Genomic DNA, 18631 nt, shown 5'->3' with positions numbered 1-18631 from the left:
TTTAAATATCAAACGGCACTCTATTATTTAAATATGTGGCCATTTCTATCTGTTTGTGTAAAATGGATTCAAGAGGAAAGGTAAACTTCGAGTTGCGTTTCCGGGTCCGTCAACATAAATCGTCCGTTCGCAGAATACTAAGGAAACATACGAATCTCTCATCCGTTGATTCATTATTTAGTTGTTATTTTGTCATGTTAATATTTTCTTGCTCGTACATCGGTTTCTCCTTGTAATATATCATTTGGCTCGCATATTTACAGTGGTTTTAGGTCCCTTTTTAGCTGCTGAGATGTTGAGTGTGGATTCGTTGCAAGTGGTGGCTGAAGAGGAGGTGGTGGAGTCGAGCTCAAACCGACTGGGTGACATCTACACGTTTGTGGCCGAGGGCTGCTACCCCCAGACTATGAATCCTATACGAAAGAAGAATCTCAAAAGATATGCTCAGAAATTCATAATTGATGGTAAGAGAGTGAATAGATAACAAATAACAACAAGAACATTCTTAATGTGTAGAGGGCGGTTGAAATGTGTGTTGTTGACTAGAATAGCATCTCTTTCTAATTGCATGTTGTCTGTGTGGTTTTGTTGTTCTAGAGGGTCGACTGTATTATGTGGGGCCCAAGAAGGAAGAGAAGCGAGAGGTGGTGATTGAAGCGGAACGTAAGAGGCATATATTCCTAGAGTGCCACTTCAATGACATCGGTCATCACTTGGGACAAAAGAAGACTGTTCACAAGATCCAAAGCAAGTATTACTGGCTGGGTATTGTGAAGGACGTCGTGGACTGGGTATGTGCGTCTCTTTGGACTTCAGTGTAATGCAATAATACAACTTGGAGGCATATCATTCATTTATTCTTCTTACAAATTGTGTTTGTGCATTTGTCTGCCTTAGATCAAGGTATGTGAAACCTGTCAACACACGGAGAGGAACAAAAACATGACAAGGACTGTTCGGCCAATCAAAGTGGAAGCCCCCTGGGAAATTCTAGGGATTGATATATTTGGTAAATAAACTCTCAGAAAACTTCTCAGAAAATTCAACTACTCATCTAGTGTAACTGGTGTAAATGACTAGCTAGTTAGCTGTGCACGGTAGTAGTAGCGTTTCAATTGGTGTCGTCACTTGAGCTGAGAAATTGAAGTAGTTGTTTCCCGCGGCTTTTGTGGAGCGATTGGTGATGATGCTTTGTGGGAGGCAGTTGTCGATGTGGTGAGAGGGTACCTGGTTCAAGCCGAGGGTGTGGCGAGGAGAGGGACAGAAGAAACACTATTACACTAGTCTCAGAACAATAGATAAAGAGTTCAAATGTTTGTCTGACTTTGTTGAATTTGTTCTTCTTTAGAAGAAAAGGAAAAGCCACACACTAATAGCGCCGATGGCAAATAAAATAAGGCAATATTTTGACAGCAAGCTGTCTTCATGTCAAGCACTGCAGGTCACCAGTGTATATAGGTTTCCATTGGACACACGCAGGTGTTTGCAATCATGGCTGGCTATGGCATGACATCATTGGTCAATTTACACATAACAATAATATCGAGAAAAGCATGAATGGATACACAATGATCGTAGCCTACAGTTACATCATAAGTAGCCTAGAGTACACAATTTAATTTACAATCAATGGAAAAATCACAAATAGCCTACATCATAAAAAGCGTATACAATTTTATTTCAAATAGATAGAAAAATCACAGGAGTTTCTGATCAAACTCAATGTTCAGACCAAAGGAAGCGAGGGTCTTTAAATTAAAGAATTGGTTCTTCTTTTCACCAGGACCCTTCCCAGAAACCCAGCAAGGTAATTCAAGTGTGGTAATCGTCACAGATTACTTCAGCAAGTGGGTGGAGGCATTCCCCATTCAAAAGAGAGATTGCCTCTCTGTTGCCAGATGTATTTCTACATCCATTTACAGGTAGCCTAATTAAACACACACACATTTCAGTACTAATTTGAATATTATCTGCAAGATACAACAATCATCAACAACATGAGTGGACATGAGATGGCGCTCAATCACCATATTTTCCCCCCCCCTACCAGGTTTGGGGCAGCAAAAACAATTATCTCCACACAAAGCGTTGACTTTTGTGATGAGGTGAGAAATGATTAGCCTGTGTCTATTTTCAAACTTAACAAAGTGGATAGGCCGATATCAACATTTCTCCCGTAATGTTACTTCCAGGTGACCAAGCACCTGTGTGACAGGTGGAACATAGTGCAGAGTGTGTCTGCTGTGGAGCTGAACCCGCTACACGACCGCAGCAGTGGCCTACTGAAAGAGGCCATCACTCAGGTGGTGGCAGAGAAGCGGGCAGAGTGGGACGATTTCCTGGACCCTGTTTTATATCTGTTTAGGATGACCATCGACCCCACAACCAAGTTCACACCCTATTCACTCATGTTCAGCAGAGAAGCCATTTTGCCCAGTGAGGTGATATGTTTTTTTCGTGTCACTTTGTTTGGTTTAAAAAGGCATCAAATTGTGTTATTACTATGTAATTGTTCATGTTTAGTTACTAATTTTCGTTTTCTTTTGTCAAGACAAAAGCTGCTCCTTTCATTTACGACCAAGATACGGATTTGTATCACTCAAAGAAAGAGGCCTCTGCTTGTATGACAGTCATGCAGGAGCAGCAGATCTCTGTCAAGCAGCTGGTGAGTTTGAATTGGAAATGCAATATCTTCACTTTTGGGAGATGCTGTGCTACACCACTGAAGAGAGCCCGGTGAGCTTGTTTCATGACTGCCACTTAATTTCTACTTCACTGCTTGACTTCAACCCTCTTGCTCTTTGGGAAGCATAGTTCATCAGGACATACTGTAGGTCATGTGTGATATTCCCATGTGAGCTTTCTCTGGATTCCATTGGAAATGGTAAATAATTGTTTGTGTTTACAGGTGATCGCCAACATGAATGCGGCCTACAAACAGGAGAAGAAGAATGCCAAGAGAAGATCTCGGAACATGCCCTCCATCACTTTCAAAGTCACCGACCCTATGTTTTGCTCGGGAGAGTCACCCTCCCAGAAGAAACTGAAACCGAGCATTTACTTGTCTTTCCCTGTAGAAACAGTCCTCGCCACTAAGCAAAGCTGCTCTGATGACAAAAAGAGTGACTTGGAGTACCCCCTGGTTTCTGATGTTCATTGAGGCCTGCTATGCTGGGGTTATGGTATACAGGGTACAGAATTGAGACTCATACAGTGACTGTATTGATGGCTCAACTATTTGGCTCGCTTCAGTGCTGCGATGGAGACATTATGTCCACATAGCTAAGCAGCTTCACCTCTGAGAGAAGATTGGTAAACATAGAGGCACCAACATCAAGAATCCTGACCAAAAATATTTATGAATTATTGGGTTGGTCACGTGTCCAAATTAATAGGATCTCTCTAGCAGTGCCTGGTGGATTTGTGGTCTTGTCATTGCTATTGTGACGCCAGTAGGTGCTAAAGGCCAATTTGTTTTCAGCAAGAGGTGAACGAAATTAATAATTTTACACTAGATAATGTAGAATACACCTGGATCTCCACCTCTGTTCAAAATCGGATATGAAGTCGCATTGATGTCACGGAGCAGTGCACTTGGAGCCAGCATCAGTTTTTTTGGGGGGCCCACACTTGGGATACTTCAAATCCACAATCAGTCATTCATGAATACTTTGAATTTCGGCTCTGCTACATGCTTTAGGGAAGAAACGTTATTCATTGGTTTGGGTCCATATCAAATGATGTCTTAAAAGTTTATTGCTGTGCATGGATCAAAATTCCCCATAGGCCCCACATTCTACTGAATAATCTTTGAATAGGGACATAACCACACAAAAAAGTTTTGTTATTAACAGACTCAGTACCCCTGAAGTGATAACTATGACTTTCACATGGAAGTTATGAGTCACTTAATGCACATTGTAATAAATAAATGCAACAGTTCTCCTATGTTTGTCCAAATGATCTCTGTCGTACATACAAAACACACACACAATCTCTGAGACCCTTTGAATAAACCTCATAATAATACACTGTATGGCTCTGGCTATTTAGTCCTGTTGACGAGACTCACGTGATTTAGCGCAGGGAGCACCGTGTTAGAAGGACTCCGAAATACTGGCTCTCTGGATTGCCCCGCCAGTTCCGTCCTGGGATGATCTTGTAGGAGGAGCCTCGCACACCATTTATATTACCGGTTTCCATATACATTGCATAATGGCTCACCAGTGCAGCTCAAGTGCAAACCGATATGAACTCAGAATGCGACAGAGTGGCGAGACGGCCATGTCGCCTAAAATATAATAAATGACTGTATCAAGGAAAGCTGTAAAGTGAACGAATATCCGAGAGGAGATAAGAGCGCCGCACGGTAGGTCAATGTGATACAGTAACCTTGTCGAAACCTGATGTCACGGGTGCATTTGTGATCATTGATCACGGAAGGCATTTATACTGAACAAAATATAAACGCAACATGCAACAATTTCAAAGATTTTACTGAGTTACAGTTCATATGAGGACATCCGTCAATTTTAATACATTCATTAGGCCCTTATCTGGGGATTGCACATACCTGGCAATACAGATATGCATCTGTCGGCCACAGATACCTTAAAAAAAAAATGGGCCTCACTATGGGCCTAAGGATTTAGTCACGGTATTTCTGTGCATTCAAATTGTAATCGATAAAGTGCAATTGTGTTCGTTGTCTGTAGTTTATGCCTGCCCATACCATAACCCCACTGCCACCATGAGGCACTCTGTTCACAATGTTGACATCAGCAAACCATAAGCCACATGATGCCATACATGTGGTCTGTGGGTGTGAGGCAGGTTGGACATACTGCACAATTCACATAGGAGGTGGCTTATGGTAGAGAAATGAACATTCAATTATCTGTCAACAGCTCTGGTGGACATTCCTGCAGTCAGCATGCCAATTGCATGCTCCCTCAAACCTTGAGACATCTGTGGCATGTGACAAAACTGCAAATTTTAGAGTGGCCTTTTATTGTCCCCAGCACAAGGTGCACCTGTGTAATGATCATGCTGTTTAATCAGCTTCTTGATATTTTTAAAAATCTTTATTTAGCTAGGCAGGTCAGTTAAGAACAAATTCTTATTTTCAATGACAGCCAGTGGGTTAACTGCCTTGTTCAGGGGCAGAACGACAGATTTTTACCATGTCAGCTCGGGAATTCGATCTTGCAACCTTTCGGTTACTAGTCCAACCACTAGGCTACCTGCTGCCCCTATCAGATGGATGGATTATCTTGGCAAATGAGAAATGCTCACTAACAGGGATGTAAACAAATTTGTGCGCCAAATTTGAGAGAAATAAGCTTCTTGTGCGTATGGAACATTAATGGGATTTTTATTTCAGCATATGAAACATGGGACCAACACTTTACATGTTGCATTAATATTTTTGTTCAGTGTAGTTCGGTGAACTTCCATTTGGGTTGAATTCAAAACACTTGTTCAAAAAAAAAACGTCATATAATTGTAATAGCCTATAAATGTATTGTAATAGCAACAATATTAAAACAAAACAATAGGCTACAGTTTTAGCTTTTTGTATTCTTGTTTCTCCCCAGACTTGTTAATTCTTCACAGGACACTATCTCTCCACGGATAGACTGAAACGGAATGGAGGTCATAGTAGTGGTGAGCTGTATCTTGTTATTTATCCTGGTGGATGTTATTGTCACCACTGTCCTCTACTTACATGGTTGCCAGACTGCAATATTCACAGAGGATGTGCAGAACTTTGACATTCTCCACTCCGTCCTGGACCTCTGGGGGACTATGCTGGTCAGAGTCTGCCTTCTGCTTGGGGCCTCCATAGGGGTGTTATGGAACAGAGTGGACGGCCCATGCAGGGTCTCTGCTCTGGGGACCCTGACTCTCCTAATCTGCCTGACCATCAGCACCTACGCCTTAGCTAAGCTCCTGATGCTCTCGGAGCAGGGCGATCTGGCACACCAACCCTGGTTCCTCAGTCTGTTTTCCTGGACCTGTGTGTCAGTGCTGGGGACCGTGCTCCTCTGGAGGCTCCTGGGAAGGTCTCCTAACACTGTGACTGACGGAGAGGGAGATGGTGGAGGAAGTGTCTGTGAGGAGACTGAGAGGCTAGTGGAGGCAGCAGGAGAGAATGGCACTGAGGAGGTGGAGGAGCAGCAGAAGCATGGGGAGAAGAAGAGGAGTAGGGCGAGCAGGAAAGGAACAGAGGACCAGAAGAACTCAGGGGCCACACTGGGGCGTCTGCTGTCCTACTGCAGTAAATACGCTGGGCTGCTCTCTGTAGCCTTCCTCTTCCTCCTCATCTCTGCTGTATGTAAGTGGCAACTTGTTTAATTACAATGCACAGACGACTAGGGCCCTACGTTTTTCCTGAACACATGACCTGACCAGGAACAACTCAGGGCTCTAGTTACAGACTATAACTAGGGAACTGAGGATTTCCCTGGTCAGGTCACATCAGTTATTTGGCCTGGCCATGGTCAGGAAGAACTCGTGGGCCCAACAGATGACAAGTCAAGTTGATTAATGTAGAGATCATCACCATTGTGAGGCTGGCATATTACAGTGTTGCATGAGATAGTTACACAGAAGATGTGTAATAAAGAAACATAACCAGCCTCTTGGAAGTTCTGTTTGGATCCCATGCGTTTGTATTTAAGACTTTATTACTGAACTCATAGCAGCATGGTATTGCATTCAGGGTTGCAAGGTTGCTCTACTACTCATTATAAACTGGGTGAGCCGAGCCCTGAATGCTGATTGGCTGATAGACGTTGTATATCAGACGTTGTATATCATACCACAGGTATGACAAAACATAAATTTTTACTGCCCTAATGATGTTGGTAATCAGTTTAAAATATCAATAAGGCACCTCAGGGGTTTGTGATATATGGCCAATATACCACAGCTAAGGGGCTGTGTCCAGGCGCATAAGAACAGCCCGTAGCTATGGTATATTGGCCATATACCACACCCCCTCGGGCCTTATTGCTTAATTATAGGAGTGACAAATTACATTAATGACTCATGTACCATGAATAAAGCATGATGGGGCTCCTGAGTGGCACAGCAGTCTAAGGCACTGCATCTCAGTGCAAGAGGCATCACTACAGTCCCTGGTTTGAATCCAGGCTGTATCACAATTTGCCCAGCGTCGTCCGGGCCCGTGTAGGCCGTTATTGTAAATAAGAATTTGTTCTTAACTGACTTACCTAGTTAAATAAAGGTTCAATTAAAAAATACTCTACCCTACTCATTTCCTTTCATTACAGACAAATCAAAATATATCTATACATTTAACTGTATTTATATTTTACACAATTGTGCTTATTATTTTTCATAACATTTAATGGTACTATGTTATCCACTTTATAGGTGAGGCCTTCATCCCCTACTACACTGGGCAGGCTATAGATGGCATTGTTATTCACAAGAGTATGGAGTACTTCACCAAGCCCCTGATCACTCTCACAGTGTTGGCCTTAGTCAGGTAAGCCATGCTGAAGTGAACAGTGTTCACAAGACGTGTGTTTTGTTAACTGGTTGTCCTTGTTGTGTGCCATATCTTCTTTGATGTCTTGCACATACTGTATATCTATTATTGATTCTACAATATATACATTGATCTTGTGTGTTTGTGGAGTGTAATGTATCTCTGACTGCGTTTCATTTCTTGCGTCTCTCCTTAGCTCTATAGCTATTGGAGTACGAGGTGGCCTCTTTAATCTAACCTTTGCCAGACTGAATCTTCGCCTGCGGAATCTTCTCTTCAGATCTCTGATGCGTCAGGAGGTGGGCTTCTTTGACTCTAACCACACAGGTGAGCTCTCAAGGTTTGTCTTTATTCCTTCCCTTCATGCTTTTCCCTTGTTCCTCTGATTAAATCAAATCAAATCAATCAAATCAAATTTTATTAGTCACATGCGCCGAAAACAACAGGTATAGATAGACCTTACAGTGAAATGTTTACTTACGAGTCCCTAACCAACAACTCAGTTAAACAAAATATGGATAAGAATAAGAAATAAAAGTAACAAGTAATTACAGAGCAGCTGTAAAATAACAATAGCGAGACTATATACAGGGGGGTACTGGTAGAGAGTCAATGTGCGGGGGCACCGGTTAGTTGAGGTAATATGTACATGTAGGTAGAGTTATTATTGTGACTATGCATAGATGATAACAACAGAGAGTACAGCGGTGTAAAAGAGGGGGGGGGGGGGGTGGACAATGCAAGTAGCCTTGGTAGCCATTTGATTAGGTGTTCAGGAGTCTTATGGCTTGGGGGTAGAAGCTGTTTAGAAGCCGCTTGGACCTAGACTTGGTGCTCCGGTACCGCTTGCCATGTGGTAGCAGAGAGAACAGTCTATGACTAGGGTGGCTGAAGTCTTTAACAATTTTTAGAGCCTTCCTCTGACACCGCCTGGTATAGAGGTCCTGGATGGCAGGAAGCTTGGCCCCAGTGATGTACTGGGCCGTTCGCACTACCCTCTATAGTGTCATCTGCAAACTTAATGATGGTGTTGGAGTTATGCCCGGCCGCGCAGTCGTGGGTGAATAGGGAGTACAGGAGGGGACTGAGCACGCATCCCTGAGTGGCCACTGTGTTGAGGATCAGCATGGCGGATGTATTGTTACCTACCCTTACCACCTGGGGCAGCCTGTCAGGAGGTCCAGGATCCAATTGCAGAGGGAGGTGTTTAGTCCCAGGGTCCTTAGCTTATTGATGAGATTTGAGGGCACTATGGTGTTGAATGCTGAGCTGTAGTCAATGAATAGCATTCTCACATAGGTGTTCCTTTTGTCCAGGTGGGAAAGGGCAATGTGGAGTGCAATATAAATTGCATAATCTGTGGCTCTGTTGGGGCGGTATGCAAATTGGAGTGGGTCTAGGGTTTCTGGGATAATGGTGTTGATGTGAGCCATGACCAGCCTTTCGAAAGCACTTCATGGCTACAGACGTGAGTGCTATGGGCCGGTAGTCATTTAGGCAGGTCACCTTAGTGTTCTTGGGCACAGGCCCTATGGTGGTCTGCTTAAAACATGTTGGTATTATAGACTCTGACAGGGAGAGGTTGAAAATGTCAGTGAAGACACTTACCAGTTGGTCAGCGCATACTCGCAGTACATGTCCTGGTAATCCATCTGGCCCTGCGGCCTTGTGAATGTTGACCTGTTTAAACGTCTTACTCACATCAGCTGCGGAGAGCGTGATCACACAGTCTTCCAGAACAGCTGTTTCAGTGTTATTTGCCTCGAAGCGATCATAGAAGTTGTTTTGCTCGTCTGGTAGGCTCTTGTCACTGGTCAGCTCTCGGTTGTGCTTCCCTTTGTAGTCTGTAATGGTTTGCAAGCCTTGCCACATCCGACTAGCGTCAGAGCTTGTCTAGGACAATTCGATCTTAGTCCTGTATTGACGCTTTGCCTGTTTGATGGTTCGTCAGAGGGCATAGCGGGATTTGTTATAAGTTTCCGGATTAGAGTCCCGCTCCTTGAATGCGGCAGCTCTAGCCTTTAGCTCAGTGCAAATGTTGCCTGTAATCCATGGCTTCTGGTTGGGGTATGTACGTACAGTCACTGTGGGGACGACGTCATCGATGCACTTATTGATGAAGCCAATGACTGATATGGTGTACTCCTCAATGCCATCGGAGGAATCCCGGAACATATTCTAGTCTGTGCTAGCAAAACAGTCCTGTAGCTTAGCATCTGCTTCATCTGACCACTTTTTTATTGATCTAGTCACTGATGCTTCCTGCTTTAATTTTTGCTTGTAAGCAGGAATCAGGAGGATAGAATTATGGTCAGATTTGCCAAATGGAGGGCGAGGGAGAGCTTTGTATGCGTCCCTGTGTGTGGAGTAAAGGTGGTCCAGAGTTTTTTTCCCTCGGGTTGCACATTTAACATGCTGATAGAAATTTGGTTAAACGGATTTAAGTTTAAAAGCCCTACACATTTCTCCCTCTACTCTGCCTTCATAATTCTGCTCCTATCCTGTCATTAAATAAGGAAAATAATTCAGAAAGAGTTTGGAAAAAATACAACAACAAAAATGTTTGTCCTGCAGGTGACATCACCTCTCGCCTGACCTCTGACACTACTCAAGTGAGTGACCTGATCTCTCAAAACGTCAACATGTTCCTGAGGAGTATGGTTAAGGGCATAGGGTTCTTCATCTTCATGTTCGGGATGTCCTGGAAGCTGACTCTGGTCACCATCATGGGTTTCCCCTTCATCGCAGTCATCTCCAATGTGTATGGGGAGTACTACAAGGTATTCACTCTGCTGCTTGTATACACACGCACAAGCATGCACACCCACACATGCACAAGCTCTCACGCACACACGTACACACATACACACTTCACCCCAACCCATGTATTAAATTGTAATAGATTTTAATACTTGTTTATTAAAAGCTTCATTCATACAGTATTTAGTTTGTACTTTTACTTGTTAAACTTTCCACGGTTCTCATCATCAGAGATTGACCAAAGAGGTCCAGACTGCCCTGGCTCAGGCTAACCAGGTGGCCGAGGAAACTGTTTCATCCATGAAGACGGTACGCAGCTTTGCCAATGAGGAACAGGAGGCTGATTCCTACTACAGCAGGCTGCATGTCATGTTTCAACTGAACAAGAAGCAAGCGTTGGCCTACGCCCTCTACATGTGGTCCAGTTGTGTAGGTATTACCGTGTACAGCAGCTACCGTCTGTAAGACCATCAACGTACATAAGAATGAAGAATTTGTTCTTAACTGACTTGACTGGTTAAATACAAGTGAAAAAAATAAAAGACAGCTCAGATGAGGACTGAATGTTAAGGAGCTCCCTCGTGTTTCATGTCGTGTGTTTTTTATTGCATCCAGTGTATCTGCTCGCTTCACCTTGGTCGTTGGGCACATTCAAATGTGTTTCTCGTTGCTCCAGATCTCAGAACTTGCTCTTCAAGTGGCAATCCTCTTCTACGGCGGTCACCTGGTCATTACTGAGCAGATGAGTGGAGGGACCCTGATATCTTTCGTCATATATGAGTTGGAGCTGGGAGAGTGCCTGGAGGTATTTCTCATATGACTCATTCATATACATCTCTAACTGTACACATGACAATCACAACCTATCCCTCTAACCACCTTATATTACCATAAGTAAGACAGCTACCAAGCTAATTGTATTATCCTTGTCCCCTGTCTTGAATAACTTGTGTTACAGAGCATAGCATCGGTCTACACAGGTCTCATGCAGGGAGTGGGAGCAGCTGAGAAGGTGTTTGAGTATATCGACAGGGAGCCCAAACACCAACATGATGGGAAAGAGGTCCCCGACACCTGCAAAGGACTGGTCGAGTTTAAAGATGTCACGTTTTCCTACCCAACACGGCCCGAAACAGACATTCTAAAGGTATGTGTCAGCTGACCATTAGGTTTGGGCTCAAAGCTAGACTGATGAGTGGAGCTATAGACAGAAACAATGTTGTCAGGCAATTCTGTATCGTTTCATGCCAGTAGAAAGCTTTTATATCATCCCCATGCAGCAAAGCCAGCCAGTACACTATCAATCATACAAGAAAGCTACTGTATTGATCAATGTCGGAACTGTTAGGTTCTAAGTTCTGGTACAAATTCCAGTCGTACTCCGAAAAAAGCTCATGCTAGATTTATTCGGCACACTGGGTCATACAGCTGCAAAGACAAGATATGAAGTCACACGCACATATATTTATGACCTCCAACTAGGCCTCAACCCCGCCCCTTTTTCAAAACAGACCCCCCTTCTGTGTGTAGGAACAATTCATCTCTGTGGCTAGGCAGGTGGTGCTATCGTACCAGCTCAAATCTGGAACCTTTGGTACACCTCCAGCAATCTCACGGTCTTCTTATCGGTCAGGAGAACCCTTAAGTTTAGGGAGTGCATATTCTTGCAGCCTGCCGCAGTCCGATAGATAATTATCCTCATACACAAAGAGCTATTTCTGTGAATAAGCAATCTATTCATAATATAGGGACGCAAAACATATTGAGAGGATACAATGATGTAAAACAGTAAAACTATAAGACAGTGTTATAGGGCAGTAGTTTACAATCTATTAGATCTAACCTATGGCTCCTATCTCACCCTTATGGAAACTTTTTGTTTCAAAGACAGGCCTCCTTTGAACTTTTACCTCTAGCAAAATACAACTGCAATGGTTGGGTATATATGAACAGATAGTTTGTCTTCTTCTTCTTGGTGGTCCTCTGTAGCTCAGTTGGTAGAGCATGGCTCTTGCAATGCCAGGATAGTGGGTTTGATTCCCAGGACCATCCATATGTAAAAAATGTATGTGACTAAGTCACTTTAGATAAAAAATATCAGCGAAATGGGTTTTTACATTTTTCTTAATCTTCTTCTTCTCCAGAGTGTATCCTTCACGTTGCGGCCTGGAGAGGTGACAGCCTTGGTAGGACCATCTGGCAGTGGAAAGAGCTCCTGTGTGGGTCTCTTAGAGAACTTCTACGCCCCACAACAAGGCCAGGTGCTTCTGGACGGCCGGCCGGTGCACACCTACCAGCATGGCTTCCTCCACTCGCGGGTCAGTGCTCCACATTGCTCCTCTGGCATTTTAACTCCTCGTTTACAATGTGTACAACTAAGCCTCTGCGTTAAATCACAATCACTGTCTACCTGAGAAATTTGCCATGAAATCTAAATATTCTGTCTCGTGCTAGATAGCTTATTCCTTTCAACCACCAGAGGGCATCAATATTCATTTTAAGATGAAGACTGGTAAAGATCCCCGTGCAAAAAGACTGAGCCTGTCTCTGTGTTGTTGTTGCAGGTAGCACTAGTGGGCCAGGAGCCTGTCCTGTTCGCCCGTTCTGTAGAGCAGAACATAACCTATGGACTGACTGACATCCCTATGGAGGCTGTGGTGCAGGCTGCCACCGAGGCAAATGCACACGACTTCATCACCGGTCTAACCAACGGCTATAACACAGGTGACATTAATGCTATTGCCTAAACTAATGGTTCGCAAACTTTTTTGGTTACTGTACCACTATCTGAATTTTGATCTGTCCAGAGTACATCTGAAGTACCCCCTCGTGTGCATTTTACCAGTAAGCATATGGTCTCCTGAGTCTTTTCAAGCACCCCCTGTGGATAGGCCAAGTACCCCCAGGGGTCCTAGTAGTGAATCTAAAAAAATAGCAAACTAAAAACTGCAAAATGTTATGTTTACTGCAACATACTGTATGAACATTGGCCAAATAATGTTTTGAGTAACACAAAATAATAGCCTCTCCTCACTATTTGCATATGATTTTGCATTTCTATTTTAAGATCTCGAACGCAATGAAATTGTTCCTCGTTCCTCTCTTAGGAGTGGGTGAGAAGGGCACCCAGTTGTCAGGGGGGCAGAAGCAGCGGGTGGCCATCGCACGGGCACTCATCCGCAACCCACATGTTCTCATCCTGGACGAGGCCACCAGTGCACTGGATGCAGAGAGCGAACATGTTGTAAGGAGACAGGCTAAATCAGTGTTCTGTGACTGTGATCTGGGTTTAATCAGATCAAGTCGTGAATTATAGATAAAGATACAGTATGGATTTAGAGAGGAAGCGTGTATATTCTGTAATATGCAGCTCCTCAAGTTTCATGACAATAACCTAGTTCATTAAATGCAGTCTAATGTTATTATAATAACTCTCAGCTGCTGGTGTCCTCTCTGCTCTCCGTCTTTAATCAGATCAAGTCTTCAACTATACTAGATACTATTAACCCTGGATAATCATTTTTAGTATAACCAAACTCTCTGCATTGTAACTATGCTGGCTTAAAAATGTCAGTATTATTATTTAATCTTGGACATATTCTCTTTATCGGTTGTCTCTAATTTGATGGCACTTTATCTCGTTTTCTGAATGCTATCTCATATTTGACTTTTAGTGTAGCTTAGGATCTTCTCTCTGTTCTCTCTCCCCAGGTCCAGCAGGCTCTGAACAACATCATGCGTCAGCACACCGTTCTGGTGATCGCCCACCGCCTCAGCACAGTGGAGAGGGCAGACAACATCATAGTCATCAACCGCGGCTGTGTGGTGGAGCAGGGACCACACAGCCAACTGATGGCCAAGGGGGGGCTCTACTGCAAGCTGGTACAGAGGCAGGTCCTGGGAATCGAGACGGGTGCAGAGGTTCTTAACCCTCCAGAGGTGGACATCTGAGGGTGGTAGTCAGCAGAGGCAGAGCGGACATGATAGCAGCAGTGCCAGCGAGTCAGAATATGAACACCATGCTACTGAGAGAGGTTCTAGGGCTTTATTGGTAGCCAACACTGACTGACTGGCACTTTTGGGCATTAATTGACTGAGCAGTGCCTCGAAACCAAGGCATTACATTACCCTTGATGTTTTATTTGCACATTAGGTTGAATAGATTCAACTCAAGTCTATTTTACAGTGTTCAAAACCTTGAATAATTGTTATTGAATAATCAATAAGAGTATACATTTTGTTTGTCATTTGACCAGCTCTTCTGGACATGAATGAGCAACACTCTAATTACTTAATCCCAGTGGTGATATTACATTGAACAAAAATATAAACACAACATGTAAAGTGTTGGCCCCATGTTTCATGAGCTGAAATAAATTATCCAAGACGTTTTCCTATATTTTCCTATTACATCCCTGTTAGGGAGCATTTTTCCTTTGCCAAAATAATCCATGCACCTGATTAAACAGCATGCTCATTACACAGGTGCACCTTGTGCTGGGGACAATAAAAGGCCACAAATGTGCAGTTTTGTCACACAACCCAATGCCACAGATGTCTCAGGTTTTGAGGGAGTGTGCAGGAATGTCCACCAGAGAAGTTGTCAGAGAATTGAATGTTCATTTCTCAACGATAAGCCGCCTCCAATGTCATTTTAGAGAATGTGGCAGTACAGCCAAACGGCCTAAACCGCAGACCACGTGTAACCACCCCAGCCCAGCCCAGGACATCCACATCCGGTTTCTTCATTGGCAGGATCGTCTGAGACCAGCCATCCGGACAGCTGATGAAACTGTGGGTTTGCACAACCAAATAATTTCTGCACAAACTGTCTGTGCTTGTCGTCATCTTCACCAGGGTCTTGACCTGATGGCAGTTCGGCATCGTAATGGTCTTCAGTGGGCAAATGCTCACCTTCGATGGCCACTGGCACGCTGGAGACGTGTTCTCTTCACAGATGAATCCAGGTTTCAACTGTACCGGCCAGATGGCAGACAGCGTGTATGGTGTCGTGTTGGCGAGCGGTTTGTTGTTGTCAACATTGTAGTGCCTCATGGTGGTGGTGGGGTTATGGTATGGGCAAGCATAAGCTATGGACAACGAACACAATTGCATTTTATCGATGGCAATTTGGATGCACAGAGATACCGTGATGAGATCCTGAGGCCCATTGTTGTGCTATTCATCCGCGCCATCACCTCATGTTTCAGCATGATAATGCACGGCCCCATGTCACAAGGATCTGTACACAATTCCTGGAAGCTGAAAATGTCCCAGTTCTTCCATGGCTTGCATACTCACCAGACATGTCACCCATTGAGCTTGTTTGGGATGCTCTGGATTGACTTGTACGGCAGCATGCTCCAGTTCCCGCCATTATCCAGCAACTTCACACAGCCATTGAAGAGGAGTGGGACAACATTCACCAGGCCACAATCAACAGCCTGATCAACTCTATGTGAAGGAGATATGTCGCGCTGCATGAGGCAAATGGGGGTCACACCAGAAACGTATCTGTGAACAACAGATGCAGATCTGTCCCAGTCATGTGAAATCCGTAGATTAGGGCCTAATTAATTAATTTCAGTCCATAGATTAGGGCCTAATGAATATATTTGAATTGAATGATTTCCTTATATGATATATAACTCTTTGAAATTGTTGTATGTTGCATTTATATTTTTGTTCAGTGTATGAATATCTTTAATATCATTGATTGTATGACGTACAAAACAATAATAGTATTGTGATACTTTATTTCTAATTGCAATATTAGGTGGAAATGGTAAAGTTATCTCTGTGTACATCTAGGCCTTTCTGTATCTGGTTAATTTGTAAACATATACTGTATACAGGACAGAGAGGTGCCTTCACTGGATGAGAATGTGCAGACTGTATATATTCTATGCAAATCAATGGGAAGTGCAATGTCTTGAAACTATATGACACTATCATTGCTGAATAGATTAGATTTCATGTGGATGCTGTCCAATACTTGATTTTGCACAAGTAAAAGTGAATGTACTGAATTAACAAAGACATGGCTACAACTAGGCTACTGAAAACATATTGTTTGTTGCTGCCTGTTGGTTTTATCGTAGCAGAGGCCTCTTCGACTGTATTACATTCAGTATGACGTCATATATCCCCACCTCCAATCCTGTGCCAGAGACACACAGCTTCCGGTTACAGTCCGTAGCTTTCTCGTTTTTTCAGCCAAGCTGTTTATTCTTCGGAGCGCGTGAGGGTGAAGGTGCTTCAACGAAGGGGATCTGAGGGGAAGAAATAATCTTAAAACAGATGTGACAGAAATGTCTGGTTTTTGGAACAAGTTTAGCTCCTACTCGATGACGCAGCTCAACGAAATGCTTGAAGATGATGACAAATTTAACAAAATTATTCAAGAAATGGAAGAGGTAAGCCACTGTAACAAATTCTCGAATCACTTGGGTTTACTGCCGCAATGTTTACATTTTTCAAGCCTTTTGTTTTGCTTTTGCCAGCATGCAGGGTAGGTAACGAAGCATTTAGTGAATGTCGAGAATTAGCGCGAAATTATATTGCATACTTTCCACTACATTGTTTTCAACCTTTGCTGCGTGGACAGATAACGTTAAAGTAGACTCCCGTCAATGTCAGGTGTTTTTAAAAAATATATAAATATTTACTCTTTGAACACCTTTAGAATTTTGCTGTCTAACTCGAAGTGGCAAACCTTCCTGGAACTCGAGATGCTTTGCAAAAACATGTTATCTTGTATAACCAGCTGCCTTTTTAGCCATAAGGAACCTTGAATGAAGTTTGGTAACACAACTGGCTATAAAGTCACTGATGACGACGATCATGAAATTGTCAGCTGCTGAATGAACTTTGCTGCCAGGTGTGCCGAGTCATTACTTTCAGTATGGTAGTTTATTTGTTAGATTATCTTTAATATAAACTTATCCATTGATGCTTGCTTATTAGGGAGGCAGGTAGCCTAGTGGTTAGAGCATTGTGCCAGTAACTGAAAGGTTGGTGGATCGAATCCCTGAGCTGACAAGGTAAAAATCTGTCGTTCTGCCCCTGAACAAGGCAGTTCGTAGGCCATCATTGTAAATAACAATTTGTTCTTAACTGACTTGCCAAGTTAGATAAAAAATTACACAGACTAAGTTCTCAGAGTTCTACTCCTTGGGCAGGACTTCTAGTAGCACACCTGAGACAAGAACAAGCTGTGAGGGTGAATTTACATAGTTGTTCCTCGACAATTCCATAGATCCATCTGTAGGGGAAAGGATAATTCTATGTAAGTTGTAAGGTCTTTAACTGACCTTGTAAATTAATAAAGGAAACCAGCTAGCATTGATTTGCATGTGTCTCGATACCAGAGAACTGCTTTTTATAGTCCCAGTTACGATTTTATTCCTCCCTGTATCTGATTCTAGCTGCCAATGGTTTCGTTTTCCTCGCTTTGTGGCAGTGGAGTAGAATGACAAAGGGCTTGATATCACAGCTGCTTGCTGTAGGTTACCAACCATAGATCATTTTTTCCCCTCATAAATCTACACAATAGCCCATAATGACAAAGCGAAAACAGGTTTTTAGATTTTTTTGAAAATGTATTAAGAATAAAAAAAAACAGTATTCAGACTAGGGATGCGCGATATATCAGTGAGCATATCGGAATCGGCCAATATTAGATAAAAATGGCGACATTGGCATCGGCCCGATGTCTAGTTTAACGGCAATGTGCCAAACCGATGTCAAAGCTGATGTGCATACGTGTTTAACGTAAGTAGATGACGTAATGACGCCACGAAAAATACAGCGCTACACAGAACAAAAGCAGAAAAATACTAAGCGCACACTTCCAACAAGTTTAAGTTGAGCAGTGATTTGAGAGGCGAAATCCATTAACGCCAAGATAATGGAATTCATTATGCTACTTGCTATGGGCGTCACGACTGACATTTGGACCAGCGACGTCAGCCCCATGAGCATGCCGAGTCTGACAGCACCGTGGGTCGTCGATGATTTCGTACTGAGGAAAGCCTTGTTGCATGCTCAAGAATGTGCTGGTTGTCATACCGCTGCTGTCATTTCAATGACATTTGAGAACATGTTTGAAACATCAACACACTTCTAGCGCCATTCGAACAACTCACTTGAGAAATAAGCTAATCAACTGCTTCTGCAGCAGATGTGATACCCTCTGTCATGGCATTGAAACGCCTGCTCAACAATACTGCTGACACAGACCGTGGGGTTAAAACTTACAAAAGTACTCGAGGCTGTGAACAATCGATTCGATGGTATTCTGTCTGAGCTTCTTTACTGTGTCGCCACCATGCTCTACATATGTAAATGGGG

The 18631-nt window shown here is 43.2% G+C and overlaps 2 protein-coding genes across 2 annotated transcripts in view; both read left to right on the top strand.

Moving 5' to 3' along the window:
* The first annotated feature begins 4091 nt into the window (after positions 1–4091).
* Positions 4092–16329, top strand: LOC139576526 (ABC-type oligopeptide transporter ABCB9-like). Its single transcript, XM_071402726.1, is given in 13 exon segments — positions 4092–4369; positions 5598–6337; positions 7402–7516; positions 7716–7846; positions 10094–10299; positions 10511–10708; positions 10956–11084; positions 11238–11426; positions 12424–12597; positions 12844–13003; positions 13387–13523; positions 13991–14214; positions 14216–16329. Coding segments are annotated over 12 exon segments (2484 nt in total). The 5' UTR covers positions 4092–4369; positions 5598–5649; the 3' UTR covers positions 14349–16329.
* Positions 16330–16452: 123 nt separating this feature from the next.
* The window catches only part of LOC139576530 (vacuolar protein sorting-associated protein 37B-like), a 32014-nt gene continuing 29835 nt past the window's right edge, over positions 16453–18631 (top strand). Inside the window, exon 1 of the mRNA XM_071402738.1 lies at positions 16453–16695. Coding sequence (XP_071258839.1) covers positions 16591–16695 — 105 coding nt within the window. The 5' untranslated portion in view covers positions 16453–16590. The remainder of the gene's footprint in view (positions 16696–18631) is intronic.

This window comes from Salvelinus alpinus, chromosome 5 (genome assembly GCF_045679555.1).
Source record: "Salvelinus alpinus chromosome 5, SLU_Salpinus.1, whole genome shotgun sequence".
Lineage (NCBI taxonomy): Eukaryota > Metazoa > Chordata > Actinopteri > Salmoniformes > Salmonidae > Salvelinus > Salvelinus alpinus.
This window is presented reverse-complemented; position numbering and strand designations above follow the sequence as displayed.